This window comes from Bufo bufo, chromosome 3 (assembly GCF_905171765.1).
Source record: "Bufo bufo chromosome 3, aBufBuf1.1, whole genome shotgun sequence".
NCBI lineage: Eukaryota > Metazoa > Chordata > Amphibia > Anura > Bufonidae > Bufo > Bufo bufo.
The window spans coordinates 491,231,399-491,251,216 of record NC_053391.1 but is presented as its reverse complement, the minus strand read 5'-3'; the positions used below and the strand labels follow the sequence as shown (position 1 = coordinate 491,251,216).

The window sequence follows — 19,818 nt, the reverse complement described above, 5'->3', positions numbered from 1 at the left end:
TGGCAACTCATAATCTCAATTGCAGGGTGCTGATGGGAGAGAGGGAGTCCGCTCCCTCTGTCATCACTTACATGTGGTGGGAGCCATTGCCCATGGCATGTAAGGTTAAACAGCCCATTTCGGCACTTCTGTTGGTCCAGGCTGTTAGATCAGGAGCGCGGCTCTCATGTGAGAGCCCAGCCCACACTCTCCACTGCACGTGGGACCACTGTAGTGTTTAGACAGGGCCACCATGAAAAGGCTTAACACTTCACAACCACAGACCCAGCTGTGCTAACAAGTTTAATTGGATTCACATAATACAATATTGGACCCTCTAATATTGCAGTGAGCTACAATTTTGGCAGTCACTGTGTTTCAGATGCATTGATTCACACTATCATTCTGTAATTCAAAGCATTCCTATAGAGAAACACCATAGAGCAATGTCTGCCATGTATGAGTGTGTAATCACAACTACTCTGTAGAAATTGTAGCATTCTATATATTTTTCTCAACATGGGACAACATAGATACTAAAATTTTATAGTCATTTTGAAAGCTGTTTGACACGGATTAAGGGCTCATGCACACAAACATATTTTTTGTCCGTTTCGTTTTTTTGGGGGGCCCATATGGGGAACCATTCACTTCAATGGGGCTTCAAAAAAACTGAAATTACTCCGTGTGCGTTCCATGTCCATGTCTTATTACTGTCCACATTACGGACAAGGATAAGACTGTTCTATTATAGGCCAGCCGTTCCATTCCGCAAAATGAGGAGCGCACGTGGCTGGTATCCGTGTTTTTTGGATCCGCAATTTGCGGACCCCAAAACAATGGTCATGTGCATGAGCCCTAAGATAAAGACATGCATTACATGTGGATAAATATAAAACAGATATTTTTTATGTTCTAAAAGGTGAAGAAACAAGCGGCTCGGGGAGTGGCAGTGGCTGCACTGATGACATCTGCCCTACAGAGTACGACTACATCACTACAGAAGCGCTACCCTTTGAGCCAGACAGGAGAGAGCTGGAGTATTCTGCAGCACCCACTCTCAACCAATCCCTCATTGTACTGTTCACTTCAATTGTCCTAGTACTGGGGAGACAATGGAGATAATCGAGACATTTCCAGGACAACCACAGAAACTGCTTTAGTTATGAAAATAGTCAAATCTCTTCTTTTTAATACACGCCTGGGCAATGGACCATTTCCCTGCAAATGCTGAAAATTTTCTACGTACATTCTTCTTACCTATAGCCCAGTGTCTTTATTTCTTTACTCCAGCAGAAATCTTACTCCCGATGCTCCTTAAATAAATGTCTTCATTCCTAGAGACTTTTTAGTATTTAAGTGCTATCAGTTTGAAACATGATACGGTTGTTCCTGTATAAATGATGAACTTGCATATCCATTATGAACTGTTTATGTGGGCACACTACACATATGCAGCGCCCATTGAATATTGGTGTGGTTAATAATATATTTATTTTAGATTTTATTGAATGGTTTATACATTACTTTTTTTAATAAGGGCCACAATAATAATTGGCAGATCTTCTCTTATTCAACAAGAATTGCTATATTCCCATTAAGTGCATTTAAAGGTGTTTATTTTTATGGAATGCATTTACTTAGTGTTTTTTGTTTTTTGTTACTTTTTATGAGTTGTCTAAATTAGTACTGATTCAGTATGGAATAAAAAGAAATAGGGGAAACCTGCCTTGTCATAGGGCTACGTGTGGGTGAGTAGAGGAAGTCAGACGGAGTTGTATTATGGGCAATTGAAGCCTAGGATACCTGCACATGTAGTGGTAACACGGTTACACCTTGTAGATATTTATGACCTATCCTGCGGTCTTCAATAGCAGATCGGTGAGAGTGAATGGGAGCTGGATTGCAGTATGCCAGCATGGCCACTTCACAGTGGATGGAGCTTTCTGCTTCCAGCTCCGTCCACTATTACGCTCCTGATGCTGGCAGCTACGGCAAATGTTTTGGTGGGAGTGCCAGGTGTTGATCCCCCACTAATCTAATAATGATGAGCATCTAGGGAATAGGTTGTTAATATCTAAAAGGTGGAAACCCTTTAATATTACAGTTTTATCACAATTTGACTGGGGTTTTGATTATGGAAAACTGCATTATAGTGCAAATATTTGATGTTTTTATGGTGGTAGCAGTTGACCCACTGAAGTCAATGGGAAAACACACCTAAATTGCTCCACAAATCCAACAATTATGGCACCAAATCACATTTACTATGGTTATTTAGAACTAAGGTAAAAATGTAGCATCATCACAAGTGTAGCATCATCACAAGTGTATGCACCCTGGGCAAACCCTTGTCTTCTCTTTCTCACTGGAATATTCTCATTGCCGTTCTTCCAGTAATTCAACTGCAGATTTGAAAATCCTCAATCTGCCTAGTGCATCTCATGAGCAACTGAGATCTCCATTTCTCAACTGCTCCATCACTGGAAGTGAGTTGTCTATGATTAGGAAAAAGGGCTCCTCATTACATGTGTAAATGGCTGGTATTGCAGCTCAGCATCATTACTTTTTCTAATCCTAGACAACCCCTTTAAATAGTGTGTGGTTTTTCCACTATTGTGTTCTCTGCAAACAAAGCAAAATTTCATTAAAAAGGAGGGTAAACAAATGTCACCAATCAGCCTTGGGAAATAAAAATGTATGGGACTAGCTGCATGGATGAGCCATGGTGCTGCTGCAAACCTCCTTCACTGAGCTGATCAGCAGGAATCAGTCCCCCCTTATAAGAAAACATTGGTGACCTTTATCCAAGATGGTCCATAAATGTTTACATCCTAGAGGACCTCTTTAAGGATTAATGGACATCCAATTAAAACATTACTCCAGCAATTAAAATGGAGGGGCTCGTCAACATTTTATACTTTAATGGTACCTTCAAACATGGCAGAGTTTGTTGCAGAAATTTTCTGCAACAGAAAATCAGTTCCATTTATATGAAAGGGAATGTCACGTGGATTTCGACAAGCCCCATTCAGATGAATGGAACTTTGTTGCAGAAATTTCTGCAACAGATTCTGCCGTGTGGGAAGGTACTCTAAATAGACTGGACACAATGGCTACAACACTAATTCATAACAATGTTAATAAAGTAACAAAGAAATAACATTACTTGCTGGGACACAATACTAGCATGAATTATAGACAATTTGCCGTTGTCATGAAAGCACAGGTCACAGGCATGCTGTATAAAACTGGAAAATACACAATAAATGTCTAAACTTCTTAACTAGTAGAACAAAATATGTGGCCAGATTTGAAAGTTGCAAAATTAGTTGGAAAATTTCTGAAATAACTCAAACTGGTCCATTTGACAATAAAATATTTGCTATGAACTGCGTGTCAGAGCTAGCGCTTTATACTTTGTATGTATGAATGTATGTATCTGAAGTTAAATCCTAATTCCAACCTGACCAGAAAATGTAGGAGTGATAGCAGTTAAAGGGATTGTCTGAGATCACTAAATATCTCGGACAAGCACTACACATAAATGATGTTAGTTTCACCCCCTTCTCCAGCACTGTTCTCTGTTGCGCTGGTCCGGTCCTTCTGCCACTGTTTGTTTACCAGTACCAGGGCTGATGTGCCAGTATATGGCATGTGACCTATGCAGAGGACAGTGATTGGCTCCAGTGGTGACATGTAGTACACCTGCACTTCACGTGGTCCATGACATGCAGTAGTACGACACGTGACTGATGGTGGAACTGGATTTCAGCTGCATGGTTCACACAAAAGCTACTCACTAGGGCAGGTTGTAAAGAGCCCGAGTCACTAAAGTTGTCAATCGAGCCTCATGGTAGGGACATAGAGTTGCTGCAGGAGATGACTGAACTATCCTAGGGTTAGATGATATTCCCACGATAAACATATTAAGAAATTTATCACGCTAACAATATATAACGCGATAAATACCCATTTAGAATAAAAAAACCACTTGGGACAAGGAGACATTATACTCTATAGGACGGTGGGGCCACTAAGAGACATTATTCTGTAGGGGGACCACAAGGAGACATTATACTGTATAGGGCCACAAAGAAACATTATACTCTATAGGTGGCCGGCCACAAAGAGACATTATAATGTATGGGGGCCACAAGAAGACATTATACTGTATGGGGCCGTGTGACCCCTATGCATTATAATGCTTCCTTGCTGCCCCCATACAGTATCCAGTAATGTCTCCTTGTTGTTCCTGTACCTGGCTTATACTGGTGGGACTCATGACCTGTATATTCCCATTGGGTCTAGTACATCCCTCACCTCCTGCATCCACATCCATGAGGAGTGGTCAAGTGCACACTATATAAATGGGGAGTCAGTCAGGTGTTGCACACTGTATACAGGTAAGGGGGTAGGTAATGTATATGGGGGGGGCAGTAAGTAGTATATTCCATTTAGAGTGTCACTTTTGTAAGCAGCTGTTATTGGCCAATGCTAGAGATGGCACTGTCATGTGCAGGGGCCGCTAAAAGACAACGAGCCTGGTAACAAATGGTAATAGAAGATAATATTACCATAAGTTTATTCCTCAGTACCCTGGTACTTGCATTCACAGTCTGCATGTGTCTTCCCCCCACCTTGGAAAATGGCAAAGGGACAGGCCAGGGCTGGTTCTCCGTTCTCTCTGGCCTGTGAGGATGCTGCCGTCTTTTCATCTCTATCATTGGCAGCTGACGTCAACCTGGCTTGTGTCTGTGCCTTCAGGGCGGTTGTAGATTGGCTGATAATATTCACAGTTCTCGGGTTGGTGGACGAAGTCCTGGTGAAGCGAGCGAGGAGATGGCCGCTGCTGCGGGAACTGATAGGTAATGTGCACAGTTGGCCATACTCTGACATTTTAGAAGCTGTCAGCGCAAGTGCGACAACCCCTCAGACGTCACTAAAATACCGTAATTAAAGGGATTGTCCGGGTACCTCCATTTTCACCCCGGCAGCCCCCCTGACTTGAGCATCGGAGCAGTTCATGCTCCGATGCTCTCCTTTGCCCTGCGCTAAATCGCGCAGGGCAAAGGCATTTTTTGGACATCCGGTGACGTACCGGGGCTCTCCACTGCCGGGCGGAGACTTCACCGGCACTGATGAGCGGGATTTAGCGCTGCCCTAGCCAGTAAAACGACTAGTGCAGCACTGAAGCCCGCCTATCAGAGCCGGTGACGTCACCGAACACACTGCCGAGCAGAAGTTTCCGCCCGGCAGTGTGTTATGATAAACAAAAGGGCTGCCTGGGTGAAAATAAGGGTATGTCCGGGTTCAGCTCTGAACCCGGACAACCCCTTTAAGTAACAGTGATATAGCCATTCACGGTATATGAACACTGTTATGTCACTCAACACTAAGCTAACCCAGTAACTGGTGGAGTTGGTTGCAAGTCCAGGTCCTGCAATGCCAGACGGATAGACTAGAGAACCTGGTGTGCAAAAACACATTTTCCTGGGAGCGTCCCTCGTGCACTAAAGAATTGCAGCATATCCACAAAGTGCAGTAAAAGAGGCTTTGGTTGGGGTGCTGTTTCTCCTTATGGAGGGTGTATACATGAAAATTATCGTAAGCCAGTCAACACTCCTCAGGCGTTCTGGCAAAAATATATGAAAATTAGCACATCTTTGCATCTGCTGGCATCAGATAGGCTTAGGAAAGCTAATTTGAATATATACCCCTGAAACCCAGAGGAGTGTTGCCTGGCCTACAATACTCCACACACATACTATGCATACTAGGCACTCTTAAAAATGAGAAAGAGTACCTCCCAGACAACGCATATGTTGGGCAAAAACCCAGGTGTCTCTTTCCCTTCTTATCTTTTGGTTTACGTGGGTTATGTTCAGGGTGTTGTATGTCTTGTGTTGTGTTACATGTCTGGTGATGTTTGGTGTCCAGCATGTTTGCTAGACATTCCCCTGTCTCACGTTTATTGCAGCTATGGATATCCTGGGTTCCTGTGTGGTTGTTGTCAGTGTTGTGTCCGTTAATGTTAGTGTGGATAGCAGCACTTGTACACGGGTTCCAGTCAGTGTGTCTGTGGCAGGTAAGTGTGTCATGGGTTTCGCTTACCTTCCAACTCCATATGCTGTATGTGTTCCCCTTTGCAGCCTGGCCTCAGATAGAGACTCCTGTTCCTCCGTGATTGGGATGAACAGGTCGTCTCTTCCCGGCTCCTTGGTGAGGGATTACCAGGGCGACTCAGGGTCTCTAGGAATCCAGAGTATGAGCCATCCTACCATCGGGGTACGCTCATACGGTGAGGAGTCAGGGAGAGGATTAGGGATGCTGTAGGAGGTGACCTGCTCCATTATTACTCCTTTTGGCCAGGCTTATCCCCTTTTACCCTTTGACACTGCACGGTGGGGGTTTCCCCCACTCCCCACCGTGACACCAGGTCACTCTTGTCAGGGTGGTGTCCTCTATGCTATGGCACATAGGTAAGGAATTAGGGCAATACTCTGCTAGCTCTGCCCTCCCTCTACTCTGATCTTTACATATAGATAATTAATATTGTTGGGCGAGCATGCTCGGCCGAACAACAGTTCGGCTCGAGCATCGCTATGCTCGGCCGAATATCGTGTGTGCTCGAGCGTGATGCTCAAGTCAGTGTATTTAAATCTAATTTAGCCTCTATTTCTGAAAAGTTTCTGGTGGGATTCAAACTCACAACCTTCTACATTACAGCCAAGAATGTTAACCACTACACTATAGAGCTGCATGGCCAGTTACTTAAAAAAAGAAAAAAGAAAAATATATGAGACTTCTGCTGTATAGGAATATTCCTGTACAGCAGAAGTCTCATATATCTATATTTATTTTTTTAATTTTTTTTAGTAACTGGCCATGAAGCTCTATAGTGTAGTGGTTACCATTCTTGGCTGTAATGTAGAAGGTTGTGAGTTCAAATCCCACCAGAAACTTTTCAGAAATAGAGGCTAAATTTGATTTAAATACACTGGGTGTCCCCAAGCACTGATTCCATATATGGACATAGCTATATATGGAGTCAGAGCAGGGACTCCTAAGCTGAACTAGAGTCCCGACACCCTCCCCTCTTCAGAGCAGGGGGTGCCTGGTTTAATGCTTGGGTTCTCCCATTGACTTCCATTGTGCTTGGGTGCTCTGTAGAGCACCCGATCATCAGGAAGTGTTCTACTTGAGCACACGAGCACTTTGGTGCTCGACCAACACTAGTAATTAATTATATCTAATGAGGGCTTCCCACAGTGGTATTGCAACATTGCAGGTGGATGATGATGACAACACTAATGCAGGTGTTGCAAGTTGCAATTCTTTACTGAATGGCATTATGATTGAACACATAATGTGAACAACCAGCACACAACTTGAATGTCTCTTAAACTTCTATATTTGAACAGTCCATGGAAACAATATTCAGTTGTCAGGGACAACCTCAGCAGTGCAAAGCTGTACATATTCTTCTATAGGATACAGTTAAACTGTAATTATATCAGGTGCCCTTTTAGATCAGTGGGGGTCCTACTGCTGGGACCCCCAATAGCCACGAGCACTGTTACACCGACCTCTTTGGAGCCCACTGAAATGAACAGAGCAGCAGGTCAGGCTTGCAAGCTGCAGCTCCATTCATCTCTATGAGAGTTCCAGGAATAGCCTAGCACTAAACGTTGCTGTACCTGGAACTCCTGTAGAGATGAATTGGAACAGCAGCGTGCATGCCTGACTTTCCAGTCCGCTCATTTTGGGAGGTTACGAGTGCTACATGGTACTCGTACTCATGAACAGTGGCAGTCCCAGTGGTCCTATTGATCTAATAGTTATCCTCTATCCAAAAGGAAAACCCCTTTAATGACTTGGACTCGCTCTTCATTTAAGTCCAGTGATTGTACAGATATCACGCTGCTTCCCTTCCCTCTGTTTATGCCAGGACACACAGCAGACTTTCTGTCTACTACAGTGTAAAACCTTTTAATGTGCAGGCTGAAAACCTTTCCCAGCTGCTTCCTGAACTTTGGTTCCACCTCCCTTTTGCTGACATACTGTGCAACACCAAGACATTGTGTGAGGCTCTGCATGCTGGATGAGTACAGTATCACACTTTTGCTATTTTTTGGGACCATGTAATATCTAGTGTCTATGGTTTTTAAAATGCATATGAATTATTTATTTTTAATTGTTCAGTGATTAATACATTCATGCACATATACAGTCAGAGTTTTTACATGATTCTGTGGTACTAATTTATCATATATGTTTACTTACTGAAACTGATCTCTAGTTTTGCTGCTGGAGTGGAGACATCAGCATTTATATTCAATTTGCTGTAGCCGAGAGGAAGAAGAACATTAGGGTCCATTCACACGTCCGTAGAATGGGTCTGCATCCGTTCCGCAAATTGCGGACCAAATTTATTCTCTATGGGGCAGGAATGGATGCGGACAGCACACAGTGTGCTTTCCTTATCCGCATTTCCGGAGCTCGCCCCCGAACTTCCGGTCCACGGCTCCGGAAAGAAATAGAACATGTCCTATTCTTGTCCGCAATTGCAGATAAGAATAGGCCGTTCTATGGGGTGCCGGCCGGGTGTTTTGCAGATCCGCAATACATTACGGACGCGTGAATGGACCCTTAAGCTAAGGCCTCATGGACACGAAAGTTTTTTCTTTACATGTCTGTTCCTCTTTTTTTGTGGACCATGTGCGGAACTATTCATTTCAATGGATCCGCAAAAAAAAACTGAAGTTACTCCGTGTGCATTCCGTTTCCATATGTCCGATCCGCAAAAAAATAAAACATGTCCTATTATTGTCCGCATTACAGACAAGGAAAGTACTGTTCTATTAGGGCCAGCTGTTCCGTTCCGCAAAATACGGAATGCACACTAACGTCATCCATATTTTTTTGCAGGTCAGTTTTTTGCAGACTGCAAAATACATACGGTCGTGTGCATAAGCCCTAAGAGTCACCCTGAATATATATGCTCTTGCAGGATTGGATGAGCCAACAGGGCTTTTAAACAATTTTATTGCAGTGAGGGCTCCTACACACGACCATATCAGTTTTTGCAGTCCCCAAATCACGGATCCGCAAAACACAGATACCGTCTAAAAGTCTGCCGCCAAATGTCCTATGCTTGTTTGCAAAACGGACAAGAATAAGACATGTTCTATTTTTTTGCGGGGCCACAGAACTGACTTATGAGATAAATGGGGCATATGATCCACAAAAAATGCATATCGAATGCGGAAGAAAACTACAGCCGTGTGCATGAGGCCGGAGACTGTTAACATTGTTAGCCTGAGAGTGGGTTCTATTGTGTTTTGGACTTGGTGACTACCTCACACCAAACCATTGGAATACCACACAGACTGTAAATGAATAGTGAAAATCCTGCTTTCAGATGTGTTCTGTGGGACAGATTTATCATGACTCTGACAACTCATTCCACTTTCACATATGGCTAAAGTCAGTTTTAGCCAAGTCAGATTTATGATCGGCTCTTTAAGACTGTAATAAATGTGGTTTAACGGTAGCAGTTTATCCGTCAGTAAGCGGCTTTACAAAAGTCGCATCTTCTATTAAAAAGTCTAATAAGATGAGCCTGGTCCTCAGTGGAGTGAAATTGCGCATTTTTTTGCGACTTTTTAAATAGTCGCAATAGTAAATCTGTCTAGAGATTCATTTACATAAGAAAACACGCCCACTATCAGAAAACTGGCGAGCATAGTGCAGAGCAGAAAAAAGTAGCTAATTTTTGCGCAGTTATAGCGATTGCGCAAAAATTTGCGACTTTTTCACTCCATTATTCTGACTTGAGCTAATGATAAATCTGGCCCTGTATGTTTACAATTGCTTACTGCAGTTTGGTTGCATAGCATTTATCATTCCTGCAGTTCTGTTCATCATTTGATAAATGACTTCCATGGTGGCGAGGACAGAGATTGAAGAGATTGAGAGAAAGGTTCGGCCTCTGCCAAACAGCACTAACAGGAGCGGGGAGTCAGGAAAGAGTTTAGGGCAGGTGTACTCAACTGGACCCAGTGTAGTTGAATATAGCGGTGAAGAGGTGAATATAGCGGTGTTCCCCTACCTCCAGTGGTTCAGCGCTGCCAGGTCTCATTGCATCATGTCGTTGCATTGCGCCTGCCAGCACTGAATCGCTAATGGATTAGCAGGGAGCTAACAGCAGGTGGAATATGGCGAAGGTGAGTATTTAAAGTAGGGGCGATGCAAGTCATCACTCTTCAGTCTTTGGAGGAGCACTTAAGAGGGCATCATATTTTGTGGGGGTGCCCTTGAGAGAGTATCTCTGTGTGGGGACGTTTAAGAGGGCATCATATTGTGTTGGGGTGCCACTTAAGAGGGCATCACTGTAAGGGAGCCACTTAAAGGAATATAATATTGTGTGGCACCACTGTGAGGGGAAACTTAAGAGGGCATCATACTGAGTGGGGTCATCACTGGTGCAGCAGTTGCAGAGAGAACAGAGCTTATAGGTGTAATGACAACACCCCCACTGCTCCTACAGACACATTTACATCTATTAAAACACTAGCAGAAGGACCCGGCTTTGCTCGGGTATATTTCATCTATTTCATTTAATGTTTGTGTGTATCGTTAAAAGATATCAACACTATCCACTATAACAATGACATCTACAGCACCCCGCACCCTTAACAGTGACCTCCACAGCCCTCCACCCCTTAACACTGCCCCCCCCACAGTGCCACGTCTCCTTAAAATGGGACCTCCACAGCAGCCCACCCCCTTAACTTTGACCTTTACAGAAGCCTGCCCCTTTAACAGTGAGTTCCACAGCACCCCACCCCCTTGACAGTGACCTCCACAGGGGCCCGTCCCCTTAACAGTGACCTCTACAGCACCTGCCCCTTAACATTGACCATAGGTTACAGTCCCCTTAACTGTGATCTCCACCATTCCTGGCCCCCTTAACAGAGACTTCCACAAAAACTGCCCCTTTAACAGTGACTGCCACAGTACCCCGCTCCCTTAACAGTGATCTCACAGTACCCCGCTCCCTTACCGGTGACCTCACAGTACCCCACTGCCCCTTTAATAGTGGCCTCCACAGGCCCCTCCTCCCTTAACAGTGACCTCCACAGTGCCCGTCCCTTTAACACTGACCTCCACAGCGGCCTGCCGCCTTAACAGTAACATCCACAGCGCCCTCCACTTTAACAGTGACCTCCACAGCATCTGCCCCTTTATTAGTGAACTCCACAGTACCCAATCTCATTAACAGTGATTTCCGCAATAACCCACCTGTGACCTCCACAGAGCTCCGTTCCCTTAAAATGAGACCTCCACAGCACCCCACCTCCTTAACAGTGACCTCTACAGCACCCCGCCTCTTAACACTGACCTTCATAGCAGACCATCCCATTAACTGTGACCTCCACCATTCCCTGCCCCCTTAACAGAGACCTCCACCGTTCCCTGCCCCTTAACAGAGACCTCCACAGCGCCCGTCCCTTTAACAGTGACCTCCACAGCATCCCACAACCTTAACAGTGACCTCCACAGCGGCCTGCCCATTTAACAGTGACCTCCACAGCGGCCACCCCTTTATTAGTGACCTCCACAGTACCCCATCTCCTTAACAGTGATTTCCACAACACCCCGCCCCTTAACAGTGGCCTCTATAGTAATCTGCCCCTTAACACTGACCTCCATAGCAGACCGTCCCCTTAAAGGGATTCTGTCACCAGGTTTCACCCCCTCCAGATAAAAATATGGTTATGTTCAGGGAGCTTTCATGATTCCTAATGTGGTCTTATAAATGTAATCTGTAGGCTCATTTTGCTAAAAAAACGCTATTACTAACCTGTCATTCAACAAAATAGGGTGCCCAAGGGGATGTAAATGGATCCAAGCTGCCGCCCGCACCCGCCGCCGTTCGTGCCCAGCTCCGCCTTTCCCGACCTCAACGCCGCTGTGCGCACGCGCGAGATGTTAGAGCAGAAGGAGGGGGGAGGGAGGGAGGGAGAGCCGGAGGCGTCACACAGGATTATGAGGCGGCGCTGAGGTCGGGAAAGGCGGAGCTGGGCACGAACGGTGGCGGGTGCGGGCGGCAGCTTGGATCCATTTACATCCCCTTGGGCACCTTATTTTGTTGAATGACAGGTTAGTAATAGCGTTTTTTTAGCAAAATGAGCCTACAGATTACATTTATAAGACCACATTAGGAATCGTGAAAGCTCCCTGAACATAACCATATTTTTATCTGGAGGACAGAATCCCTTTAACTGTGAGGTCCAGTTTAAGGTCAGACAGTCCTGCTTTCAGACTCCCTGTCCACCATCCGTCGCAGGGCATGGATGGACACAGGGATGTCCTTTTGAACAGCTCACTCTCAGACAGCAGCACTGTGCTGTCTGAGCGTGAACTGCCGGGAGAAAGTCACCCTCCCTCGCATCCCTGCAGCTGACAGAAGTAGATTTTTACCTTCATCTTTTCAAGCCCAGCTGCGGAGTGGGAGGGGATGTGGACTAACCGGGTCGGGGTGTGGGGAGCGGGACCTGGGGGCATGGGGAGCGGGACCTGGGGGCAGGGTTTTTAAGTCTATCTTTTGAAGGTGGCCTGAATGGCCACCCTACCTGGCCCCTTAACTGTAACCTCCACAGCACTCTGCTCCCTTAACAGTGTCATCCACAGCACCCTGCCCCTTTAAAGCTGACCTATAGCAGTGAAGAAAAATGGCTGGGTTATTATGGAAACCTGGTGTAAAACTGTGTGTATGTGGAGACTACGAGCTTCTATTGGCTAAGAAGGGACATGTGACTGTGTGTATGGCAGTTGGGATAGGAGAAGAAAGATCAGCAGGCTTCTATTGGCTAATGTAGGTCATGTGATGTGCCATATTTGCATTTTTGGGGGAAATCTCAGGAATGGTTCGTCCTAGAGAGCTGTGACCTGATCTAAAACCTTCCAGGACACCTGATGTACCTGTGTGCCATATTTCATGATTGTAAATGTGACACTCGGCTTTATATATTAGATCATTTTTCTCAGCAATGCGGGCGGGCACAAATGAACATGGCACCATCAGTGGCCAAGTACACATGTAACAGGTCAACCAGTTTCATAGGTACAAATCTGCTGACAGATGTCCTTTAAGAGGTATTCGCCATGTGGTATATATGATAACTTTATTCTGCATGCTAATACAATAATGACAATAGCAAATTTATATTTGTTTTACTACTTCTGTTTTGCCATATTTTAAGACATAACATTTTTTATTTTTATTCAAGGCAACTGTTGTGAAGGCTTGTTTTTTGCGAGACAAGCTATAGTTTTTATTTGTATCATTTTGGCATAAATATGAGTTATTGATTCCTTTTTATACCATTTTCACTAGACGAGTTGATCAAAAACAGCAGTTCCAGCATTCTTGCTTTATTTATTTATTTTTTTACGATGTTCACAGTGCTGGATAAATAATGTGATTGTTTTAATATCAGGTCGTTATGGATGTAGCAATAGCAATTATGTGTAATATCCTTTACTTCTTCATTTTAAAAAAAATAATAAACAACTGGATAAGTTGAAAAAAGGTGATTTTTTTTAATTAACTTTTTTTAGGTTTAATCTTTTCCTTGGGGACTTGAACGTACAATGTTCCAATTGGTGGTAATAATATATTACAATAGTTCTGTATTGTAATGTACACCGTCGAGTCACATTATTATGACCACCAGCTAATATCCGGAATAACCACTGTATCCAGCACGGACTGCAGCTAGACAGATGGAAGTGACTCAGTAAAGTCCTGGTAGGTTGTCACAGGTATCTGGAGCCATGTAGACTGCAGTCCACAGCTGCTGGAGGGTGTATGGGAGAGGATCCATAGAGTGAACATGGCAATCAAGATGGTACCACAGATGCTCAATTTGCTTCAAGTCTGGGGAATTAGGGGGCCAGGGTAGTACTTGGAAGTCTTGGTCATGCTCCTTCAACCAATGTCAGACATTTCTAGCCATGTGATATGTCGCATTTTCATGCTGTAAGATCCCATCTGCACCAGGAAAGACAAACAGCATGTATGGGTGTATGTTATCTGCAAGGATGGATCATTCCCAAATCGGTTGAGAGTGCCTTCCACATGGATGAATGAACCCAGAGAATGCCAGACCATAACGCTGCCACTGCCAGCTTGTGTTCTTCCAGCAATGGTTGCAGGGTGTTTGATCTCTGTTATTTTTTCGCCTGATGCACCAAAGTTCTTCCGTTTGATAAAGCAGAAAACATGACTCACGGGAGAAGGCAATGCTTTGCCAATCATTGGAGGTGCAATTCCGATACTGCTGCGAAAATTAAAGCCTTTTCTGCTGATGCAACTTCTTTAGCAGAGCTGCAGTTATCATCTGTGTGCTTTGGAGCCCTATACCCAGTAGGGTTCTCTGAACGGTTGTTTTAGACAACTGTCTGGTAGCCTCCTGGTTCATTTTGGAAGTGAGCTGCTCCACTAGTGTGCTGGTCCAACCTCGCGCACCTTCGTAGCTGATGTTCACCTCTCCCATCAATAGCGCAGCAGTTTCCATGTCGCTTATTCGCAACCGTGCCATTTGTCCACTCATGATACACATTCACCACAGCAACACGCGAAGTGGTCATAATAATGTGACTTGACTGTGTATTACACTGACAGCTCTCCTATTAGACTTTCGCTCTGGCAGAGTCAGTTGGCATGACCACCATCGGGACCCTACAATCATGTTGCACGGGTCCCTATGGGGTACAGAAGCTGACACTGAGGATCCCATAAGAATGAATAGTGTAATGACCAGACCCGACGCTGTGGGAGTCTTTGGAAGGTCACGTGCTCTGACGGAAGATGAAAATGCATCAATAACGTATGACTATGTATACCAGCATAAAAGCTCACTTAAAATTGATGGGGGCGGTGCAAAAACATTTTCTGAAACTGAAATTCTGCAATAAATATGTGAACTCAGCCTTAACCTGGGTAACTGCTGAAGTCAATGAATGCCATTGCTGAATAACAGAATATAGTGTCTGCCTTTCCATTTAACTTCTTACAAAAAAGAGGCAATAGAGATGTATTTGGGCCCTGGTGCCACATAACAATACAGTATTAAAAAGGTACATGGTGGGTGGGGGCCAGGTTATATATTTTGCAATAGTCCAAAGGTGCACCTCCTCTAAAGATCTCTTGGTCACTGCAAAGATCTGTGTAGGATTCAATCATAAAACAGGTCTGTGACATCACAGTACACATCTAAGGAGCTATTCACATCACATTTTTGCCCTACAATTAACCTATACGTTGAGAAAAAAGGATGCAAAACATAGTACACTATGCTGTGCAGCAAAAGAAGTATACACAACTAGGGATATTTGGCTTTTGTGTGAAAATTATGGAACATAAAAAATTATAGTCATGAAAGTAAGGCATTTAAGTAGAAGCATGCAATGGTGATTTCCTCATTTTATCTCAATTTAGTGAAACAAAAGCCAACATCAGTGGTGGGGGTACCCCACAAAAAATGTCAATGTCTCAATAACTTGTCATGTGGCCTTGAGCATCAATTACAGCTTGACAATGACGTCTCATGCTGTTCACAAGTCAACTTATTGTCTGCTGAGACATGGCATCCCACTATTTTTGAAGGGCGGCCCTCAGGTCATTGAGGTTCTGGGGTTCAGAGTTACAAGCCTCTACACAGCGACTCATCTGATCCCATAAGTTTTCAATGGGATTCAGGTCAGGAGAAAGTGCAGGCCATTCCATTTGAGGTACCCTAGTCTCCAGCAGCCGTTCCCTAATGATGCAACCTCGATGAGCTGGCGCATTGTCATCCATGAAGATTAGGCCTGTGTTGCTTATACAGTGGCACAATTACTAGATTAATGATGTTATTCAAGTAGTATGGCTTGTCACTACCATTCACAAAGTGTAGGGCCTTTCTGTATTGACTAGACACACCTGCCCACACTGTAACACCACCACCAAAGGTTCATATGGTGACAAGGGTGACTGATGCATAACTCTCTCCTTGTTGTCTCCAACATCATTTGTAGCCATCATTTCTGCTCAGCGTTAACAGCACTAAGGTCCACTGGTCCCTCGTCCAGCATAGATGATCCCTGGCCCATGCAAGATAACGATGTCTGTGCCTGGTGGTGTGGTCAGGTATCCTTGCAGGTCATATAGCTCGCAGACCACACTGATGTAAATGGTTTTGAATGGTCTTAACGTGACACTTGGGTGCCTCTCACCTCCCTGAAAGGGCAATGGCGAGGTACTGTTGATCGATTGTTAGGTGTCGTCTTGGTCTCATAATGTCAAAATGTGAACAGCATGAGGAGGAGCACTGTTTAAATGCAAATTCTAATTGAACCAGGACAACACCTGTTGTGAATTTTGCAGTTAAGCTCCTTGGTAGAGAACAGCAAGTTGTGCAAAAAGCACTGAAACATTGAACAGTTGGACTTCAAAAGTTGCATTCAAAAGTTTAAAGAAGGTCACATTAAGTTAAACTGTAAAGGTTAGAGGGCATTTAAAATTCATCCTGAAATTTCATCTGCAAGCCAAATATCCCCAACTTTTAGTGAGTAGTGTATGATACTCAACTACATGCACCCCCCAGCAATAGCTGTTTGAAGGGGCCGTGGACATCATATCCACATGCCACCAGTGCCTTTTAGCTGCTCAACCCCACTCAAATGAGTAGGATTGAGCTTCAGTACCAAGCACTGCTTGGTATACTACAAAGAGGTCCTAGCTCTCATCTATGTGCTGTGGCATCTTCACACAGCAGATCAGCAGGAATCGGATCTCACACCAATGAGATATTGATGACCTACCCTGAGAATTGGCCATCAATATTTACTTCATGGAAAATACTTTTAAAATATAACACCTGAATTTACACTACTATTGGAAAAGAGACCATAATTATTTCATGCTTTTAGAATGTCTGCATTCTGGAATAAAAACTAAAACATTTATGAGCCAACGTTAAAGAGCATCTGTAACCTCTCCTGACATGTCTGGTGTCTAACTGCTTGCATTCCCCATGTAATAATGTAGTGTCCCACTAGGTGAAGGTGGGCACTGCACAAAAGGGGTTAATGTGTCTGAATTGCATTTAATGTCATATGTATGTATTTTCCCTGTGTTAACTGGTGTCAGGCCTGTCAGGGTGCAGTTTAGCCTCCCAGACGTTAGAGGGAGCCAGAGAGCCCTGGTTATATATAGGTAGGCCCAGACAGGGGAAGTTAGTTCATTCCAGGGGACTAGAGGAGTTACTTCGTCCACCTGAAGCTCCTGAGGCTAGGATTAGCTCAGTAGAGGCACCCCAGTTGCAGGACAGCACCTCCTGGGAGAAACCCGCAGTCCTTCCTCATCCAAGCAAAGATAAGTAACACTGATGGGCAGATGCTTTAGAAAGAAAAGCAAGGATTTAATATGAGAGGAAGATATATATATACCAAGGATTTAAGCCACCATTTAGGCATCCGGGCCTTGGGATTGAAACCAGACAGGAGTTCTAGAAAGGACAGTGTACGCTATTTCTGAGGAAAGGTACAACCTGATTCTGAGTACATTGTGGATTTACCCTCTGAGTATCTTGCATAATCAATACCTGCCATCTTGTGGAATAAAGCCTGCTTGTAAAGCTGTGATCTAAAGGACTGTATTACCATCTGCATGTACAAAGTTGGACTGTTAAGTAAAGCAACGTTTGGTTCACTATACCACCTGTGTACCTCAATTATTCCAACTATAAGTCGGTGTGCCACCGTTACAGGCACTGGCGTCACGAATCCAAAAGGGACCTTGCCCCAGGCACTCAAAATACCTGTAACATCCAGGGCACCTCATCCACCATCAGGCCTGGTCCCTACATACAGAGTGTGCCCCAGAGGAACTGTGTCTACCTCTCCTTCACTGCCGCATGCCTGCCCAGGGTTCTCCAATACCGTGAGCAACCCTCGATTGCCCATAACCGTGACCTCGCTTCGATATACCCTGCAGGTCTGGCGTGCTGCAATAACGATTCTGGAACATCTCTTCTTCTGATTCTATATTGCGACATTCCTTTATTATTCCTGCTAGAAGTTTACAAATACATTGCCAACAGTCTGCACTAAAGATACCAGTGGGTGTTACCACTATCGGGAGTGTCTGACTCTGTCCAGTCAGTGCTGCTGATGTCAGACTGTACAGAGACACATCCCCAAATGGGAACACCTATCTGTACCTTATGCACTATGTTACCTTTACTACTGACAATTCATTCATAACTTCCAGTAGAAATAATAGAGAATTGGCACAAAATAGAGCCATAAGAATAGATGTTCTATATCTTGTTAATACATGGGGAATGCAGGCAGTTACTAAAACAGACATATCTGGAGAGGTGACAGGTCCTCTTTAATTACTTCCTCCCTACGAGTACATCATCACTAGAGAGGAGTGAATTTTATTCATAAATTTGATTCGTCGGTTCGCAGAATTTTTGGGAAAAATTTGTTTCGATCCGAATATATTTGCGGTGAATTACGTTAATAAACAGCTACTTCCTGGCTGCAGAGAGCCTTTACAGTGGTGTAGAACACTGTGCCTTGCAGTAACACACATAGGGAGTCTGCTGTGGTAGTGAAATAATACTGTGAGCCCGTATGACATACAGATGGCAGGAGTCGCTCTTAGAATCTCTGCACACTTTGCTTATTAGGGCAGTCACGGAGCAAAAACTGACCAAATAACTCAAGTACACTGAACAAAAATATAAACGCAGCACTTTCGGTTTTGCTCCCATTTTGCATGAGCTGAACTCAAAGATCTGAAACATTTTCTACATACACAAAAGACCCATTACTCTCAAATATTGTTCACAAATCTGTCTAAATCTGTGTTGGTGAGCACTTCTCCTTTGCCGAGATAATCCATCCCTCCTCACAAGTGTGGCATATCAAGGTGCTGATTAGACAGCATGAATATTGCACAGGTGTGCCTTAACCACCACCGACGTGAACTGAGAATATATTTTTCTTTTTGTACTGAAATAGGCCACTAAATGCTTTCAGCACAAATAACCGCCAAAGTGAACTGAGAATATATTTTTCTTTTTCTACTGAAATACAAAACAACACATATAGCCCCCGCACTGACTGACTGCTACCGCCGCTGCTTCCGTTAACCCCTGCACCACTTCCTGGGTAGGTAGGCTGCTGCGAAGCAGGTGGTCTACCCCGGGCACGTTTGGCTCTCGACCTCCCACTGCTGCCACCATGCTGACTCCCAGCCATGCTTTCAGCACATATAACCGCCGACGTGAACTGAGAATATATTTTTATTTTTGTACTGAAATAGGCCACTAAACACTTTTGCCACAAATAAGTGCACCAATGAAGTGCGTATATATTTTTTTCTCTTTCTGTACGCTTTCAACAGATATAACTGCAGAAGTGAACTGCGTATATATTTTTCTTGTAAGCCACTAAAGGCTTTCCAACATAACACTTGGAGCCCAATAACAAAAGCTTGAATGACAGAGCTGTCTAATGACTATTTGAATCCCCAAATAATCGTTCACTGCACTTGTAAATCACTTTCCTATCAATGTCCCTAGCGCCTTCTGACGTCTCTCCCTGCACTAAGATGCTGTGAAATGATTCCTCCCTATCTTTTCCCTATCGTTTTTTCTTCTCACAATGAGGTTTTTCCTATTGCTGTCCCTAGCGCCTTCACGCGTCTGTCCCTGCACTCTGAACGCTGGAAAATGTCTGACTCTAAGATGGCCGACGTATTTATAGGGCTGT

The 19,818-nt window shown here is 44.2% G+C and overlaps 1 protein-coding gene across 1 annotated transcript in view; it reads left to right on the top strand.

Annotated features, from left to right (window-relative positions):
- Positions 1-1,104, top strand: part of GPC6 (glypican 6) — a 1,575,810-nt gene extending 1,574,706 nt beyond the window's left edge. The window contains exon 12 of the mRNA XM_040422335.1: positions 902-1,104. Within this exon, the coding sequence (XP_040278269.1) occupies positions 902-1,104 (203 nt within the window). The remainder of the gene's footprint in view (positions 1-901) is intronic.
- The last annotated feature ends 18,714 nt before the right edge of the window (positions 1,105-19,818 follow it).